General features: G+C 39.5%; 1 protein-coding gene across 12 annotated transcripts in view; it reads right to left on the bottom strand.

Annotated features, from left to right (window-relative positions):
- Positions 1–19,348, bottom strand: part of RGS6 (regulator of G protein signaling 6) — a 546,094-nt gene that overhangs the window by 159,372 nt on the left and 367,374 nt on the right. For all 12 annotated transcript variants that reach the window (XM_032405486.1, XM_032405485.1, XM_032405495.1 and 9 more), the window contains exon 3: positions 14,499–14,598. In XM_032405486.1, coding sequence (XP_032261377.1) covers positions 14,499–14,598 — 100 coding nt within the window. The remainder of the gene's footprint in view (positions 1–14,498; positions 14,599–19,348) is intronic.

Below are 19,348 nucleotides of genomic sequence, written 5' to 3'. Positions count from 1 at the left end.
AAGAAGCCATAAGGAAAACACTTTAAAATGTTTATGTCAACATAAAACCACTAACAATAAATTCATGGACTACAAAAAGAGACAGAAATGTACACATGAAGAAATGTGTTGAGATAAGCAAAATAAAACTACATGTATATACCTAGCATATAATCTGAAAATTATTTGTATAATAAAAATTCATAAGGAAGAGCTAGGTGGATGTACTTTTAATCAAATTCATCCCTCTATTCTTTGATTGTGATAAAGAGGTAAAAATTGGTACTAATGAATTAAAGCTATAGGGAGGTGGGCAAGTTTCCATCCATTATAAGGAAGAAGTTTCTAAAGGTCAAAGTTGTCCAAAGATGGAATGAGAGATGATGACATTCATCATTGGCAGTTATTAAAGCAGAGGCTGGAGAGCACTTGGCAGGAATGTGGTGGTTGTACTGATTCCCAAATTCAGACAGGTTGTATTAGATAATCTGGGCAGATGGTAAAAATAGACCTCAGGCCTCTGGGGAGCCCTGGGATCTGCATTTTTAATAAGTAACCCAAGTGATTCTCATATTCAGGGGGAATGTATCAGTCATCTAAACTATTCCAATTCAAGAGTTTGCAATTTTTTTTTAAAGATTTATTTATTTATTTATTTGACAGAGAGAGACAGCGAGAGAGGGAACACAAGCAGGGGGAGTGGGAGAGGGAGAAGCAGGGTTCCCGCGGAGCAGGGAGCCCGATGCGGGGCTTGATCCCAGGACCCTGAGATCATGACCTGAGCTGAAGGCAGATGCTTAACGACTGAGCCACCCAAGCGCCCCAAGAGTTTTCAATTTTTTGCAGGAAGTAATGGAAACAGCATTGCAAAAGTAGCATGAAATCCAGGTCCTATCTTGATTCAGTCCCTAACAAGCTGTGTGATTTCTGGGTACATTACATCATGTCTCTGGGATTCAATTTTCCTGTCTGCAAGAATAAGTGAGACTAGATGAATCTTATGGCTCTTACATGCTAGGAAATTGTGTTTCTGAGGGTGGACTAGGAGAAACTAATCTTCAAAGTCCCTGGAAAATTCCTCATGACATTTAGGTGACAGAGAATTATCCTGGAATGACTGTCATGACAGCTGGGCAAGGCCGTGCAATCTGGCTGGTTTCCTGGAGTTGGCAGGCGTCCGGCCCAGGATGTGTCTGTCACATGCAGGGTAAGTAGATAGGACTGGCAGGCTGGAAGTTGGAAACTCAGAAACCTCACCATGCTAGCTCCAACCATCTTTATTGCCCACTTATTATTCAAAAAGGAGGACCCAAGGAGGCTGATCTGTTGTCCTGAAGAGGGAGTGGTTAAGCTGCCCATGAGGTGCCCCTTCTGTGTGCATCTTGCTTAGAAATACCAAGTCTCTGGAAGGTGAGATAGGTTGGCATTGATTTTCATTTCTTATGAATGAACTTAGCCCCCAAAAGCCAATGAGTCTTGGCTTTTGATTTTGGATTCTCTTTTCTCCTTTCTTCACTACTTCTCTCTCCTATTCTCTGTGTTCCCTGAGAGTCATTTATTTCTAAGCCTCATCTCTTATAGCTCTTAATTTTTCAGTTCTGGGGGGGGCGTTGTATTCTAATGGCTATATCTTATGTTTACTCTTTTTCTCCTAAACATATTCATTCCCTTTCTCAGGACATTTACTCTCTGGGCTGACCTTCCCAAACTCAAGATGTCTAACCCACAGAGGTGCCTGGGTGACTCAGCTGGTTAAGCGTCTGACTCTTGATTTCAGCTCAGGTCATGATCTTGGGGTCATGAGATCAAGCCCCACATTGGACTCTGTGCACTGGACATGGAGCCTGCTTAAGATTCTCTCTCTTCCTCTGTCCTTTCCTGCTCATGCTCTCTTTCTCTTAAAAAAAAAAAAAAAAAGATGTCTAACCCATAGGTGAACCAATGGTCATCCCTTCATCTCTTCATCCTAGCAACATCTATGAATTTGCCCATGAGTTTTTATCTGAGAGGTGAAGATAATTTTCTCACATCAGCAGGAAAATTTCAAACTCAAAATCATAGAATATGATGGTGCGTTATCTCAGGCTAGATAGGGGATAGACTGGTATATAGCTTATACATGAAGATATACAAATTTTAGGCCCCATCATTTCCCTGAAATCCCCTGCCACTTAGGATCTGATGATTCCTAAACCCATATCTCTTATAGAAAATGTTTCCCAGAACTTCATTTCCTCATTTCCAACTGTCTCCTGGAAAACACCACCTAAATATCCCTTCAAAACTTCTAACTCAACATGACTAAGACTGATCCTGTGTCTTCTCTTCCAAACCTGAAACTTCCTCAAGTCTTTATACTGGGTAAAGTCTAATAGGGTTAGAGCAATAAAAGTCTTTTATTTTTATTAAATTCATTTATTTTAGAGGGAGTACATCTCAACATAATAAAGGCCATAAATGGAAAACTCACAGCTAACATCATACTCAATGGTGAAAAACAGAGCTTTTCCCCTAAGAGCAGGAATAAAACAAGAATGTCTACTCTCAACATTTTTATTCAACATAGTACTGGAAGTCCTAGCTATAGCAATTGGACAAAAAAAAAAAAAAAAAAAAGGAATAAAAGGCATCCAAATTGATAAGGAAGAAGTAAAACTTTCACTATTTGCAGATGACATGATACTACATATAGAGAACTTTAAAGACTCTACTGAAAAACTATTAGAACTGATAAATGCATTCCGTCAGTGCTCAGGATACAAAATCAATATACAGAAATCCTTTGCATTTCTATACACTAATAATGAAGCAGCAGAAAGAGAAATTAAGAAAACAATCCCACTTACAATTGCACCAAACATAATAAAATACCTAGGAATAAAGTTAATCAAGGAGGTGAAAGACCTTTACTCTGAAAACTATAAAACATTGATGAAAGAAGTGAAGATGACACAAATGGAAAGGTATTCCATGCTCATGGATTGGAAGAACAAATACTGTTAAAATGTCCATACTACTCAAAGCAATCTTCAGATTTAATGCAATCCCTATCAAAATACCAATAGCATTTTTCACAGAGCTAGGACAAACAATCCTAAAATGGGTATGGAAGCATAAGACACCCTGAATAGTCAAAGCAATCTTGAAGAAAAAGCTGGAGGTAGAACAATTCCAGATTTCAAGTTATACTACAAAGCTGTAGTATCAAAACAGTATGGTATTGGCACAACAACAGACACATAGATAAATAGAACAGAATAGAGAGCCCAGAAATAAACCCACAATTATATATGGTCAATTAATCTTCAACAAAAGAGGCAAGAATATGCAATGGGAAAAAGACAGTCCCTTCAACAAATGGTGTTGGAAAAACTGTGGAGAGCTACATGCAAAAGAATGAAACTGGACCACTTTCTTACACCATACATAAAAATAAACTCAAAATGGATTAAGGACCTAAATGTGAACCCGAAACCACAAGAATCCTAGAAGAGAGCACAGGCAGTAATGTCTCTGACATCAGCCATAGCAACATTTTTCTAGGTAGGCCTCCTGAGGTGAGGGAAACAAAAGCAAAAATAAACTATTGGGACTACATCAAAATAAAAAGCTTCTTCACAGAAAAAAATCAACAAAACTAAAAGACAACCTACTGAATGGGAGAAGATATTTGCAAATGACATATCCAATAAAGGGTTAGTATCCAAAATATATAAAGAACTGATACAACTCAACACCAAAACAACAAATAATCCAATTAAAAGTAGGCAGAAGACATGAACAGACATTTCTCCAAAGAAGACATGACACATGAAAAGATGCTCAACATCACTAATCATCAGGGAGATGCAAATTAAAACCACAATGAGAGAGCACCTCACTCTTGTCAGAATGGTTAAAATAAAAAACACAAGAAATAAGTGTTGGCAAGGATGTGGAGAAAAAAGAACCCTCTTGCACTCTTGTTGGGAAGGAAAACTAGTGCAGCCACTGTGGAAAACAGCCTGGAGGTTCCTCAAAAATTAAAAATAGAATTAAAATATGATCCAATAATCACACTATTGGGTATTTACCCCAAGAGTATAAAAACACTAATTTTTTTAAATTATGTTCAGTTAACCAGCATATAGTACATCATAGTTTTTGTTGTAGTGTTCAATGATTCATTAGTTGTGTATAACACCAAATGCTCATCCCGACACGGGCCCTCCTTAATACCCATCACCTGGTCACCTGATCCCCCCAACCCTCTCCCTTCTGTAACCCTCAGTTTTTTTCCCAGAGTCCAGAGTCTCTCATGGTTTGTCTCCCTCTCTCATTTCTTCCCATTCAGTTTTCCCTCCCTTCCCCTATGGTCCTCCACTCTATTCCTTATGTTCCACATATGAGTGAAACCATATGATAATTGTCTTTCTCTGCTTGACTTATTTCACTTAGCATAATCCCCTCCAGTTCCATCCATGTCGATGCAAATGGTGGGTACTCATCCTTTCTGATGGCTGAGTAATATTCCATCGTATATATGTACCACATCTTCTTTATCCATACAACTGTTGAGGGGCATTTTGGTTCCTTCCACAGCAAAAACACTTATTTAAAATGACACATGCCCTCCCATGTTTATTGAAGCATTATTTACAATAGCTAAATTAAGGAAGTAACTCACTGATAGATAAATGGACAAAGAAAATGTGATACACACACACACACACCCACACACACACACACACACATACAATGGAATACTGCTCAGCCATAAAAGAAAATGATATCTTGCTATTTGCAGTGACATGGATGGAGATCTAGAGAGTATAATGCTAAGCAAAATAAATCAAAGTAAGACAAATACCATATGATTTCACTCATATGTGGAACTTAAGAAACAAAAGAAATGAACAAAGAAAAAAAGAGACAAACTCCAAAATAGACTCTTAACTATAGAGAACAAACAGATGATTACCAGGGGGAGGAGGGGAGGGATGGGTGAAATAGGTGAAGGGAATTAAGAGTACACTTATCTTAATGCATACAGTTGTTGAATCACTATATTGTACACCTGAAATTAATATAATACTGTATGTTAGCTATATTGGAATTAAAATTTAAAAATTATTATATTTATTTTTATTAAATAATAATTATTAATAAAGATCTGACCAATAAGGTTAGATCAGATACTTAAAGGCCAGAAGAAAAAGGACAGAGTAACATGATAGGAAAGGTTTTATTTTCAACATAAATGATCAAATAGGTACTTTCTGTCCAGGCTCTCTATGGATCCTGCATGAATTAACAAAATAAATTTAATTTGTAGGATGGGAGGTCAAGAAATGTCTACCACCTCTTGTGTCATTAATTCCAACTGATAGGCACCAAAACATTAGTAAAGTTGTAAACAAATGCACCATAAAGCCTGCTTCAAAGGGACTCATCTGAAAGAAATAACATCCACTCAACTCTGATCTTTTTGTGTCACTGGGTGTCATGGATCCTTTTAATGTCACCTGTGAATTCTAGAAAGCTTTCTTTATTTCAGTGTTCAGCTCTTATATCTTCCCATCACCTATACCCTTATTCCTCACAAATTCCATTTTCCAGTCTATTTACTAAGTCTGTGTATTTTCCTTTATTTCAATGTTGATTTTTTTTTTTTTTTTTTGCAAATGCATTCTGTATAAGGAAACTTTTCCTTATACTCTAGAAACTTCAGTTTGGAGTCTCTCACTCAGACTCATTCATTTCATCTATTACAAACAAATACATCTGCATATTCACATGTATTAGTTTATTTATTTGGTGTAGATCACTAACAGTTGTTTATTCTTTATCTTTGGGATGATTTGGATAAGTTAGTAAGATTCTCAACTCAGGGTAGTTGCTGGACAGCACAAAGATGGTCCTTCCAGCAGGGATACATTCAGATTAATGTTACTCTCATCTTTGGTTTTTACCATGCTTCTGAGAAAGTGGTGATCAGTAGCTTTCTAGAGCTTTTCTTACATGCCCCTCATCAATACGATCTTTGGGAGGAATCTCATACTTCTCAGCTTTCACCACAGGACACTCATTGCACTATTTGTCTCCATCTTCTTGCCCTCTCCCATGGAATTCACTTTCTGTTTTATTCAGGTGGTCGGTCACATGTAGGTATGGACAATTTGTTGTCCACCAACACAAGTGATAGAAACATTGTGTTGGTTACACCAGCCTCATTTCATCCATCATTTTTAATCTTTACCTTTTAATCTTTACTGAGGAAATGGGGTCCTGATACAGAAGAGAGAACGCTACTCCTAGCTGTTGCCCATGGCGGGGAAACTCCAATGTTGGAGCAAAACTCCCAAAACGTGTGAGAGGGTGTCTGCTGGTTGTGATGGGTGATGGGCTATTTCACTAAAGGTTAGAAAGATGGATGCAGGTGCTGAGTGGGAGTAAAGGCTGCAATGTGGGCTGATTACGGGTCTGTACACACAATCTCCATTGGCACAGTAACAGAGTGGCCACATATTCATGGATCTCCACCTTGGGTTTGGTACTAGAAGGTCTCAGCGACCTAGATTTTTTCTGGATGTAGCTCTCTACTCTAGTACCAGCAACTTAAGGAGATTGAAGAGGTATAATGTTTTCCTGAAATATCATCCCAGATTTTCTCTAGAGAAGGTTGGTGGAGGTGAAGAGCTTGGGGCTGCTGTGTTGGTGCTCGCACGCTGTGTTGGTGCTCGCACTCTGGCTATGGGTTTAAACATAATGCTCATGGGATTGGCTACAACCGTGGCTCCATCCGACAACATTACAGCTAAATTCTGTTTCAGTCTGTGGCTGCTGAGTACCCACTGGTGCAGACTTAAGTTCTTCTGTGCTTGTTGGCATTGCCAAATGAGGTTCCTGTGTTCCAGTTGCTAACTCTTCCCTGGGTCACAGCAGGTGCTGGCTGAATGTCATGTTTGCTGCCTACCTTGAATAGGTTGAGCATGAGATTTATCTTTTGTCCCGGAGTTGGATTGGTGTTAGGGGCAATCTCAACTCCAGCCCGAGCTGTGCTGGCCGCGTGGGAACTGACAGCACTCAACAGTAGACACTGAGCTGGTGATTGGCCCATGGAGTGGTGGTTAAGCAGAAGGTGAGTATGTTGGACAAATGCATTCTAACTAGATAGAACTACAAGTATCTGAGCCTTTTGAGGACTCTATCACATAAATAGAGCTGTTTTTTAGCCTTCTCCACTGACTAGTGATGGTTAGGTTGCCTCAGAGCTGTGCCCATTAGCATGCATCCATTTGCTTTTCAGATCCCTAAATTTTGCTGTTACTGTCTCCTGTGTTGGGAACTATTTCTCCACGAGTATCTCACATACCTGCACATCTTGAGAGTGAGGCATTAATTGTCTTTTGTATTGGACTATCTTTTCAAGGATATTTAATCCAAGGATATTTACTTTTCACACTGTATTGTTATAGTAATGGCCTCCAACTTTGGGATTACATCTTTAAAAAATCCTTTATTATCATTTTTGTGGGGTTTCAAAGGAGAAAAAGATGAATGTATTTAATCCACCATGTTAACTGGGATCCTATTTTGAATGAATCCCCCTTTGCCCCACATCTAGTCACCAAGTCCCATCCATCTTTTATTCTATCTTTCCCTCAGAATCTTACAGTCACTATTCTTTCATGGGGGTCACTGGAGGCAGAGGTCCTGGGACTGACTAGCTGGGTGACCTCAGAAAAGCAATGTATGCTCTTGAATTAGTGGGTTCCTCACCTGTTCAATGGAGATAAGAACACTTCTTACCTTCCAGAATCTTTGTGAAGCTTAAATGAGGAGCAGCTCTAAAGCTGTGGTTCCAGCTGATACTGTGGCTCCTTATTTCCTGCTTAGACTCCCTCATCTAAAGATTCTCTAACCAGTTTTCATGCTCCCTGTCCCTTCCTGCTTCTTTTCTTTTTTTAATTTAAATTCAATTAGCCAACATATGGTACATCATTAGTTTCAGATGTAGTGTTCAATAATTCATCAGTTGCGTATAACACCCAGTGCTCATCACATCATGTGTCCTCCTTAATGCCCATCCCCCAGTGGCCCCATCCCCCACCTACCTCCCCTTCCACAACCCTCAGCTTGTTTTCCAGAATTAAGAGTCTCTCATGGTTTGTCTCCCTCTCTGATTTCTTCCCATTCAGTTTTCCCTCCCTTCCTCTATGATCCTCTGCACTGTTTCTTATATTCCACATATGAGTGAAACCATATGATAATTGTCTTTCTCTGACTTATTTCACTTAGCATAATACCCTACAGTTCCATCCATGTCAATGTAAATGGTATGTATTCATCCCTTCTGATGGCTGAGTAATATAAACCACATCTTCTTTATTTATTCATCTGCTGAAGGATATCTCGGCTCCTTCCACAGTTTGGCTATTGTGGACATTGCTGCTATGAACATTGGGGTGCCTCTAACACATGGATGTGATGTCACTCCTATTTAAAACCATTACCTTTGGGATAAATTCTATAAGTCAAGTTCCTTTATAATCTGTTGTTTTTTTTAAAGATTTTATTTATTTTACTTATTTGACAGAGAGACCAAGGGAGAGAGCATGAGCAGAGGGAGCGGCAGAAGGTGAGGGAGAAGCAGGCTCCCCACTAAGCAGGGAGCCTGATCTGGGGCTCGACCCCAGGACCCTAAGATCACGACCTGAGCTGAAGGCAGACGCTTAACCCACTGAGCCACCCATGTGCCCCTATAATCTGTTATTAAGGTTAAGTCTCATATCCTTTTAATTTCTCTGGGTATTCTGCCAATGTGCTCCTCTCTTCAAATACATACACACATACATGCATTTTAAATTATAGCCACATAAACGAGCTCATCTCTGCTGCAAACTGTCATACTTTTCATGCATTTTGGCCCATGAAAATTCTATTTTCTCTGCCTGGAATGACCTTCCCCAGTTTTCAACTTATGTTTAAGATCCAGTTCTAAAATTATTTCATGTGGTAGATCATTATAATAATGGCCCCTAAAGAATCATGTCCCCTTATGTCAATGTGACATTCTATTCCTACACCAGAAATTGGTTTCTCTATCCTCTTCAATCTAGGCTGGTCTTGTGATTTGCTTTGAAGAATAGACTACATGTACTTAACATTGCATGAATTCCAGAGTTTTGGCCTTAAGAAGCCTTGTAGTTTTCTCCCTTTCCCCCTTAGAACTCTGAGATCATCAGTCTCAGTCCCAGTCTAAATTGCTGGGTGATACAAGGTGACACAGAGCAGAACTGAAGCCCCATCTAAGAGTAAGCACCACTGCCAAACAAATGAGTAAGGCCATCATAGACCTCTAGTCTCCACTGAACCATCAGAGGACTAGGGCCTCATGGGTAAGACCAGCAGAAGAACTACCTGGATTACCAATTCATGGAATCATGATCACAAGAAATAAAAAATCATTATGATTTGTGGTGGCTGGTTATGCAGCAATAGAAAACTGATATACAACCTCAGAGAAATGTTCTAGACCTACTCAAGAAAAACTCATGATTCTTTCTTCTGGGCTTTGTTCATTTTTTCTATCATAACACATAGCTCATATAATTATTGGTGTACCTGTGTCTGTTTCTCTTATTAGATTAACAGTTTTTGAAAAGCAGAGACTAGGTTTTTATTTATCTTTACATTTCCTGTGACTACTCTAGTGCCTGGTACCTAGCAACTGTGGACATTTATTACCCAGGTTATATATATACTATTTCCTGAAAGGCTTTCACTTGCCTTCTGGAACTCATGGTCAATCATACGTAAAATTGTTCATACCCTCATCCTTTTCAGTTAATATTCCCTTCATCTTCTTGTTCTTTCTCAACGGCCCTGGTTTCCTACAGCTCTCTGAGGCAGTGGCTATTTTCCCTCCCATGCTTTACACACCATAGGTTTGAAGGCAGATAAGTGACACCTAGCTTCTCATGTCTTCTTTTAGACTGTCTTCATTCCCTGCCTCTTCTACCAAAAACAATTAGCTTTGACTCTCATAACATCAGATTAAACCACCTATACCTCTTGTTGTGAAAGTCACCTACTGATGCCTAGGGCTCTCTCTCTCATTCCATGAAGATTTTAACCACAGACTCAATCACGCTAACTATCCCCCCGTAGTGATTTCAATATCCACATAGTTCAGTCTTCCCAAATCATGGCCCCTTAGTTCCTTGACCTCCTCTCTTCTACCTCCATCCTATCTCAGTCATTTATTCCCATGGTCATACCTCATATCTTGTGACCACCAATACATTGCAATCCATCCAAAATCCTAATTTCAAACATTCCACTATCCAATCACCACTCCCTACATTTCTAGCTCTTACTTTGGCCTCCAAAACTCCTTTTCCACCAGACTGTAAAGTTTATGGTCATCACTACTCTTCACTATTCCTCACACATCTCATGTTTCACTTCCATCCTTACTCAGTTAAAATTTAATGGTCAATCATTTCAGTTACTCTCTTGCCTCTCTCTTGATTTATTATACTCTCATACTTGCTATAGCCTTAATTAAGTCCAGCTTTCTACCTGACACATGTCCAAATCCAGAGAGCTAAATGTGGCTGGAGAAAGAATTGCCTCTTTTTACATTCATAAATATTAATAATCTCAAGAGGGTCCTTAATGCTACCTCACAGTCAAACTCTATTTCCTTAGTCCAGACAACCTCTTTACACCCCTAGATGACTATTTCACAGCTTCTAATCTCTTCTCAAATCTAACATTTCCACCTTCTTTCCTTTCCATATTACTAAGAAAATAGAAACAATTAGAAGGAGACTCCTACAAGCTACCACCACCCCACCATGCTTATTTGCAACTCTGTCCATCTACTGTGCCTCTACTCGTCTTCCTATGAATAAATTGTACATGTTTCTAGCTAGAACAACCCAACTAACGTGCATTAGATTCAATCTCTTACCTACTCAATGATATCGCTTCTTAAATTTTTCCTCTATCTCCTGCAGCATTTTCCCCTCCCTAGTGAGTCATTGCCATCATCATATAAGCATACTGTCACTTTCCTATTACTTAAAAACCTACATGTCCTGACTCCATTTACCTCTCTATATTCTACTGCATTTCTTCCTTTTAAGGAAAACTCCTTCAAAGATTAATTATACTCACTACCTCAAATCACTCTCCTCCCATTTTGACTTGAACCCCCTCCAGTAAGGCTTTTTGCTATCCCCTTTCCCAAATGCTTCATGGAATGTGCACTTATCAAGGTCAGCAGTTGAATTCAATTGTTGCTAAGCTCAAAGGTTGATTCTCAGTGCTTATCTTACTTGACTATCAGCAGCTTTTGACACAGTAGATCACTCCATTCTTCCTTGAAACACTTTCTAGAGAATCTGGCTTCTAAGAAACCACGTCCTCCTGATTTTCCTCTTCCTCTCCAGCTGCTCCTTCTGTTTCTTTCACTGACTTGTGTACGCCAGAACATGCCTGCCTTGGAGACTTAGCGCTTGCTTTCTGGAATGCTCTTTTCCTCAATATCCACATGACTCAATCTTTCATCTTCCTTCCATACTTACTCAAATGTTACTTCTCAGAGAATTTTTTGGCCACCCGTTCCAAGGTTGCAACACTACTATCGCCCTTTCACACTTTGTCTCTTTGGCTTTTATCACTACCTCAAATTCTGCAAATTTTCCTTATTTATTTTGTTGTTTCCTCCATTAGAATCTAAAATTCCACGAGCAGAAATTTTGATTTGTTTCATTTATTTCTGAATCCCCACTGCCCAGCAATGTTTAGAACATAGTAAGCACCTAATAAATATGTGTTGAATGAATGACCAAGTATACTGCAAAAAGAACCAGATGGAACTTCTAGAAATAAAAAAATAAAATAACTGAAATGAAACACCTAAAATCTAGATTAAAGAGAAAAACATTTTTCAGAGAACAATACAATATCAACAAAAGAAATATTCCATGGTTCATCTTAGGAGTCTAGCATAAATTTGATACCCAAACCAGCAAGGAGGGTAAGTAAGAAAAACAACGAACTAATCTTGCCATGAAAATAGATTTAAAAATGCTAAACAACATTTTATCAAGCAAAATCCAGAAATGTATGAAAAGTATATCATAGCCAATATTATAATTCCATTTATATAAATTTCAAAATTAGAGCATACTAACAATACAATCGTCCTTCATTATCCAGATCTATTTGGTACCTGAGTTCAAACAGTGACAGTCTGAATAATGAGTTAGGAAACTTATGGGTACCTCAGTTGAATATTTATTTTTTAAGGTGACATACTAATATTGACTCTTTTTTTTTTTTTTGGTGTGCTGTTCTATGGATTTTGACCTACATATAAATTAATGTTACCACCACCACCACAATCAGGATACAGAATAGTTCCACTGTAACCTTATAAAATTCCTTCGTGTGAAATAAGTCAATCAGAGAAAGACATGTATCATATGACCTCACTGATATGAGGAATTCTTAATCTCAGGAAACAAACTGAGGGTTGCTGGATTGGGGGCGGTGGGAGAGATGGGGTGGCTGGGTGATAAACATTGGGGAGGGTATGTGCTATGGTGAGCGCTGTGAATTGTGCAAGACTGTTGAATCACAGATCTGTACCTCTGAAACAAATAATGCAATATATGTTAAGGAAAAAAAAAAAGAAGAAGATAGCAGGAGGGGAAGAATGAAGGGGGGGAAATCGGAGGGGGAGACAAACCATGAGAGATGACGGACTCTGAAAAACAAACAGGGTTCTAGAGGGGAAGTGGGTGAGAGGATGGGTTAGCCTGGTGATGGGTATTAAAGAGGGCACGTTCTGCATGGAGCACTGAGTGTTATGCACAAACAATGAATCATGGAACATGACATCAAAAACTAATGATGTAATGTATGGTGATTAACGTAACAATAAATAATTTAAAAAAATTCCTTCGTGCGATCCCTTTATAGTCATATGCTCCCTCAGCTCTCAATCTTTGGCAACCACTGATCTGTCTCCATCACTATAGTTTTGGGCTTGTTTAGAATATCATATAAATGGAATCATATAGCATGCAATCTTTTTTTTTTTTTTTTAAAGATTTTATTTATTTATTTGAGAGAGAGAGAGCGCATGAGAGGGGGGAGGGTCAGAGGGAGAAGCAGACTCCCTGCCGAGCAGGGAGCCCGATGCGGGACTTGATCCCGGGACTCCAGGATCATGACCTGAGCCGAAGGCAGTCGCTTAACCAACTGAGCCACCCAGGTGCCTGCATGCAATCTTTTGAGACTGGCTTCTTTCACTCAGAAAAATAACTCTGAGGTTCATCTAAGTTGGTGCCTGTACCAATAGTTCACGCCTTTTTATTGATGAATATGGGTCTACCACAGTTTGTTTATTCATTCACACATTAAAGGGCATTTGGGTTGTGTCCAGGCTTTGGAGATTAAAAATAAAGTTGTTATAAATACTCACGAGTTTTCATCTGAATGCACATTTTCATTTCTCTTGGATAAATGCCAAGGAGTGGGATTTCTGGGTCATATGGTAAGCATTTGTCTAACATTATAAGAAATTTCCAGAGTAGTTGCGTTTTTACCTTCCCACCAGCAGTGTGTGAGAGTTCCAGTTGCTCAATAGCCTCACCAACACTTGGTATTGTCAGTATTTTTTATTTTAATCATTCTATAATTTGAAAAGCAAGTAAATAGCTATATTTTGATAATGAGAGAACTACCTAAAATTTTATCTTAATTTATTTGGTTATCTGTTTAGATATAAGGGATGCATGCCCATGTGGTAAAATTATGAAGAAAAGCAACAAACTGATAAGGATAAAAGTATATAGTGGATACTTGTGGTGGAAAGGGAGGCAGATGTCATCCATTAGGCTCACAAGGGGCTCTAAGATACTGATGACACATTATTTAGGAAGCAGGATGTTGGGCACAGGTGGTCTGTTTTAGTATTATATCTGAAACTATAACCATGTGTTTGATACACTTCATAATTAATTTTTAAAAATGTCTGAGCATATAAAACACATAAAATCCTCAAAGTAATGCAGAAAAATATTCTAAAACCACTTCTTTCAAGAGTTCAAGTACCGTGAGTTAAAAACTTAAAATAAAAGCATTTTGTAGAATTTGAACATAAGACTTTCTTAAAGCTTGTTTAAAACTAAAATACTTTCTTTAATATATCTGTGCTTGTGTACATCTCATAGGCCAAAATTGCTGATGGGCTATCCAATTCATTAATGAGTTTGTTTCTTTCCAGAAGCATCAACCTGTACACAGAAGGGCTGGTCATGGTAAGACATTTCTGAATCACTGGCAAAGAGTAGCTTCTGGAAACCATGACCAGAACTCGACTTTGTTTAAGAAGCACATTGAATGTATCATCTTTACTAGTCACAAATTCTTAGACACACCCCAGGGCACAATCAAGACTATACAACTCTTCAGCAGCCTTTCCTATTGCCACCAACACTTGTAAGGAGAATGTTTACCTGTGACAACACTGGGAATTTTGGAGAGAAAGCTCTTGACTGTTCTGATGGGCACACCACCTGTCTTGTCATCTTGCATCTTTGTAATGATGTCTTCAATCTGAAAGAGGATAAAGAAGTGTCATTTCTTCCCATAAAGTAATAGTTTATTAATAGCCTAAATGAACATGCATGAACATGTATGAACAACAGATATAAAAAAAAGCCTCCACCTAGACAGCCAATAAACGTAGTAGCAGGATCTGCAATAAACCAAGCACTGGGAGTGGGTGGGGAGGCCATGAGGTTATATATAAGAGCATAAAGCATAGTCTACAAGAACAGACTCCTAGATCAAGAAGGTAAGGAAGGAGAAATATTAGGATTCCTAATGAAATCCAACTTGTAATTCAATATGCAATGAAATTCCTCCTTTTCCCCAAATTTGGTTTATATATGGGCTGAACAATATGAACCATCTGGCCTTTGGGACCAGTGCAAGATCCAGGCAGAATCACACAGGGGAAAAATACATACTGTAAATTAAGACACGGAAAGTTCTAATCCAGAGAAATTAGAGGACAGGTTTCAGTGGTTGGTTGTGGTGGTGTGAGGGTGGTCACCTTATGCCAGGATTAAAGTGGAACAAGGACAGAATCTTCTCCTTTTGGACTAAAGAAGACCACACTGCCAAAAGAAAGTCTATGGTGGGCTGTGGCTTGAAGCCAGTGAGATTTTATTAATAAAACAAGATATTATGTATATATGTTGAACACAGAACTGAGAGAGAAGATGGATTACTAAGGATGTAGGTGCATATATTGGGAAACCAATTTGTAGCTAAGAATTTACAAGCCAGATGTAATTTCCTGGGCAGAAAGCTTCAGAATAGGATACAGAACAATCTGTGACAAGAACATAGATCTTATTGTTCGGGGAGTTGGGGGTAAGGAGCAACTGGAAAAGGGGAGAAGATGATGTTTAGTTTTATCACACATCTTGTTCCCCTAAGCAACAGAATATCTGTGAAACACCAGGATGATCCTCTGAGTACATCCATAAAAGATGCACATAACTTTAAGTCTAGAGATTTAAAACTCGAGCCCATCTAGTCTAACATAGTTGTATTGCAATTTGAGGTTGAATTTCTCAAAGTCACATGGCAACTTGTTTGATAGATATGAATAAGTCATTAGAGACTAGGTTAGGATACAGAATAACTTAATAATAATATACAATAGCTAAAATATACTAAGAATTTACTATGTGCTAGGTATTAGTCTAAGTATATATACACATTATCCTATTTAATCTTCATGATTACTTCACAAGGTAGATTCCACTGTTATCCTCATTTTTCAGATATCAAACCAGGGTAAATCAGGTTAAGTTTTTCTAACAAATAACCCTCAAAATCACAATGGCTGAGTACAACCAAGTTTATTTCTCTCTCAGGCTTCAAGTCTATCACAGGTCACCAGGGGGACTCTGCTCATTGTAGTTACTCTGAGACCCAGGCTGATGGAACAGCCACCATCTTGAATGTTGCTCATCATTGTGCTAGAGGGACAAGAGAGAATTCTGGAGAATCTTGCATTGATTATTAAATGTTATAGCCAAGAAGTTATATATAACACCTTTGCTCACAATTCCTTAGCCAGAACTAGTTATATGGCACCACCCTACCACAAAGGAGCCAGGGGGTCCAGTTTTCTGGGTGCCAGCAGGAAAGGGGAACTGACCATCTGTGAGCAGCACCAATGACCACCACAGAAGTTAAACAACCTTCTCAAAGTCACACAGCTACCCAGTTGCGTTTAAACACAGCCACAGACTTCAGGGCTCAGGTTTCTAACTCCTGGGCTGTGCTACCACTCAGTAAGATTCCCAGAAAAGCAGCCAAGCAGGAAGACCACTTTCCTTTGGCTATTTCTGGATTTTCCTGAGAAGTAGTGATAATGAGAAAGAATCTTAAGCTCCTGGCCCTTTAGGGAGTGGAGGGATATATCATGCTAAGAATAAAGGTTATTCTCTGAAGACCTGCATTCTGTTAAAAGACAGGATAAGAAGACTTTTCATCCACATTCATATTAATCATCTCAGCTAGTGCCCTGCCTCACTGCCCCTAAACTTAACCCAATGATTTAGAGTAGTCTGAGTATTCCTTACTGATAGTCAAGGAGAGTTATTACTAGAAAAAAATGGTCATATTTTCAAAGTAATCTATGCTTTTGATCCGGTGTGCTATCTGAAACCACATATATCAGTTACATTGATGCTTTTTATAGAATGGACTCAAAATCATTGGGAATTGGAGGGAAGCCAATATTTCAATTCAGTTAGACTCCTGACTTGCCATTAGATGACAGTAATTTCCAGTCTCTGCTGATGTGGGCTGGATTTAAGGACTGGCTGTGCTGAGGAATGCTCCACAATTCTTTTCTTCTATGCTCTGTGTAGTCACTTCATCACACCACCGAATTTTAAAAGGATGTATTTATTAAAGAAGACCTATCTTCTCATGTGGGCTCACAATGTGCCAAGAGGTATATTATTTATCAGAGGTTACAGCCAGATCCAAAGGACAACCCCCTTAAGTGACCAGAAAGGGAATTACATTGCAGCAATAGTTTACAACGCCAGAGGTGTTGAAGAATGTTCATTGGTCCCCAATTCTCGACTCCTCCATAGTATTAATATTTACCCAATTCTATGCCCTGGCCTCACAGTGGGCAGAGAGTCTGCCCCTTGACTTTTGGGCTTGGCCATGTGACTTGCCTGGCTAATGGGAGGATACTGAACATCATGTGAGCAGAGGCTTTCAATGTACCTGCATGGTCATGCTCACCCTCTTCTCTTGCCCTCCTGTATCAGATAGTTTTTGTTCCAAGGAGGGTGAGAGACATCTGGAGCAGAAGGGACCCAACCTACAGCTAGATAGGTCAAACCTCAGTTGATGTGCACACTCAGGAGCTTATTGTTGTAATCCCCTGAGTTTGGGTGGTTTGCTATGCAGAAAAATTGTGGCTATAGCTTCCTGATACAATGGGGCTCTAAAATAAATGCACGGATCAGAAATTGCTGAAGCCACACAAATACTTAGTAATAAGAATCAATGAGTCCTTGAGGTGGGGCATCCTAAAATCCAGTGCTTTTTAAGGATGCAGAAATTCCAATTATACCATCCACCATTTACTTAAAAATTCTTAGGGCCTATACTCTTCTGTAGCCCATTCTGTTGTTGTGTTAGGAAAATTTGTAATAGCTGAGTTTGATTCTGGAGGTTGGTGCTCTGCAACATCAGCTAATAATACTACTTCTGAATTTTTTTTGGTCATGGTTTCTGGTGAAATGCTAAGAGTATCGACCTACCAAAAAATCCAAAGTGGGCTCCCAGGGGTTTATATACATTATAATGGCAAACATTTTCAGAACACCTACATATGATCAATGCTGTCCTTGGTATTGTTTTAAATAAATTATATAATTTATTTCTCAGTCTTAAAAGTTACTTAGTAAAGATGTTGAAATTTAGGCTGAGAAAGGTTAGATTTACCCAAGGACAAATGGCTAATAAGTGGCAAAGCCCAAATTCTTGTCCAACTCTTCTTGACTCTAATGATGCCCAAGCTCCACCAAATCCAAGATTCACCTTATTTTCAACCAGTGTCTGCTGACATGCTCTTCAGATACAAGGCACTTAATACCGTTTGCATTGAAGGGGAAGTTTAGCTCAGTCCTAAGGGGGTGGAAAAGGAAAGAGAGAAATCGATCCAGATAATCAGATTATCAACCATCTCAGGATTTATTTCCGTCCAATGACTGCTGATGCCTAGCTGCTCTGTGTTTTTTCTCTCTTTGTCCCGGAGACTTGGTGAGATTTATCTTCTACTCGTAGATCACAGCTCCTGGGACTGGGGAGATGGGAAAGTATCTACTTATAGTTTCTTGGCTATTCAGTCCCATCTAAATTTTAATACTTTTGTTCCTGGAGAAGAGCAACATCAATTCCCTGACACCCTTTAATATGAAGCTCCGTGTCATGAGGGAGAATGTTGGACCTCAGTTTCCCTGTGCCAATCAATACGGCCCTTATTTGACAGCGAGTGATGCAAAAAACCTCTTTGGCCCGCTCAGCAGGTTCTGCCTGGATAGTCCCAACAACCAGGACACCCTCCTTCAAAGGAGCTCAAAACTCAGCACTGACATGCAGGTAGAACATTCTTCCAAACAGCAGGACAAATGGAAACCATTACACCATAGGGTGGGTTTCCTTTGAACTGAGGAATGTCATGAGACAGTAGACAGAATTCACTGATAGAGCTGTCGGGGGTAAGAGAGGGGTGAGGAGAAGCAACCGTCTCTCCACGAAGTGAGGCCACAGCAGGACCGCAGGAAGAACCCTGGTCTGAGGCCCAGGAGAAATGTTAGCCTCAGCTTCACTGATTTGCTGTGTCAACCCTGGACAAGTTCCTTAACCTCTCTGGACATTACTGCCCTCATCTCTACGGTGAGAGGCCCGGTCGCTAAACGGAGATTTCTAGTTCTAAGACACAAGAGGCTTCTCCAACTTGACAAATGCAAAGCTGTGTCTGCAAGGAAAGATCAGGACAGGCAGTCAGGCCTCTGGGTCCCCATTCTCCATGCTGCCATCTGCCTGGTGGCTCCACGCAGAACCCTTCCCTGGGCTGAGGTGCAAGGTGGCATGCTGAGCAGGACCGGGGAGTTTTGATGTTTTCAGAAATCATTTTGGACAAATGGCATTAGAAGCCAGAGAGAGACATGATCCAAAGAGGCCCTGACACTGTTCCTTCCTGACCAGTCCATGCCTGCTCCTACAGATGGCGCTCCTAACAGGAAGGACAAAGGGC

The sequence above is a fragment of the Phoca vitulina genome, unplaced genomic scaffold (assembly GCF_004348235.1).
Source record: "Phoca vitulina isolate PV1807 unplaced genomic scaffold, GSC_HSeal_1.0 scaffold7, whole genome shotgun sequence".
Classification (NCBI taxonomy): domain Eukaryota; kingdom Metazoa; phylum Chordata; class Mammalia; order Carnivora; family Phocidae; genus Phoca; species Phoca vitulina.
This window is presented reverse-complemented; position numbering and strand designations above follow the sequence as displayed.